Source organism: Neophocaena asiaeorientalis, unplaced genomic scaffold, assembly GCF_003031525.2.
Source record: "Neophocaena asiaeorientalis asiaeorientalis breed wild unplaced genomic scaffold, Neophocaena_asiaeorientalis_V1.1 scaffold96, whole genome shotgun sequence".
Classification (NCBI taxonomy): domain Eukaryota; kingdom Metazoa; phylum Chordata; class Mammalia; order Artiodactyla; family Phocoenidae; genus Neophocaena; species Neophocaena asiaeorientalis.
In genome coordinates, this window is record NW_020175831.1 from 3,692,592 (window position 1) to 3,693,693 (window position 1,102).

At 64.6% G+C, this 1,102-nt stretch overlaps 1 protein-coding gene across 1 annotated transcript; it reads left to right on the forward strand.

Moving 5' to 3' along the window:
- The first annotated feature begins 139 nt into the window (after window positions 1–139).
- Window positions 140–1,102, forward strand: HOXD12 (homeobox D12). Its single transcript, XM_024732888.1, has 2 exons — window positions 140–713; window positions 864–1,102. The coding sequence occupies exons 1-2, from the start codon at window positions 140–142 to the stop codon at window positions 1,100–1,102; spliced, it is 813 nt and encodes a 270-aa protein (XP_024588656.1).

Genomic DNA, 1,102 nt, shown 5'->3' on the forward strand with positions numbered 1-1,102 from the left:
CGGGGGATGTAGGCGGTGCTGAAATGACCGGCTTTGAAGAACCTGCAGGCAAAGTTTCGTCCAATCGTCTGAGCCTGTCCTCTTATTCCCGGTTGTAACTAAATACTGCTGCAAGAGCAGCCCAAGCCCTTTGTTGGAGATGTGTGAGCGCAGTCTCTACAGAGCGGGCTATGTGGGCTCGCTTCTGAATCTACAGTCGCCCGACTCCTTCTACTTTTCCAACCTGCGGCCGAATGGCGGCCAGTTGGCCGCCCTTCCCTCCATCTCATACCCGCGCGGCGCGCTGCCCTGGGCCACCACGCCCGCCTCCTGCGCCCCAGCGCAGCCTGCCGGTGCCACCACCTTCGGCAGCTTTTCCCAGCCCTACCTGGCTGGCTCTGGGCCTCTCGGCCTGCAGCCCCTGGGCGCCAAGGACGGATCCGAAGAACAGGCCAAGTTTTATACTCCCGACGCGGCGACCGGGCCGGAGGAGCGTGGCCGTGCGCGGCCTCCCTTCATCCCGGAGTCTAGCCTGGCCCCCGCGGCCGCTGCTCTCAAAGCGGTCAAGTACGACTACGCGGGTGTGGGCCGCGTCGCGCCGGGCTCTTCGGCCCTTCTCGAGGGGACACCCTGCTCCTCCGGATTCAAGGACGAGACCAAGGGCCCGCTCAACTTGAACATGACAGTGCAGGCGGCGGGCGTCGCCTCCTGCCTGCAACCTTCGCTGCCCGACGGTAAAGGGTGGCCACGCTCCGCGAGCAACGCTCCCCGGGCCGGGGTGGGAGGTGGGGTGCAGGGGAGAGTGTGTAGAGGGAGGGAGCCGCCAGGGGCGGGCATGCAACCGGGAGCGGGCCGGGCTGACTTGGGCTGGGGCTGTGTTGCAGGCCTGCCGTGGGGGGCGGCCCCGGGGAGGGCCCGCAAGAAGCGGAAACCCTACACTAAGCAGCAGATTGCGGAGCTGGAGAACGAATTCCTTCTCAACGAATTCATCAACCGGCAGAAGCGCAAGGAATTGTCCAATAGGCTGAACCTCAGCGACCAGCAAGTCAAAATCTGGTTCCAGAACCGGCGTATGAAGAAGAAGCGCGCGGTGCTGCGCGAGCAAGCGCTGGCGCTATACTAG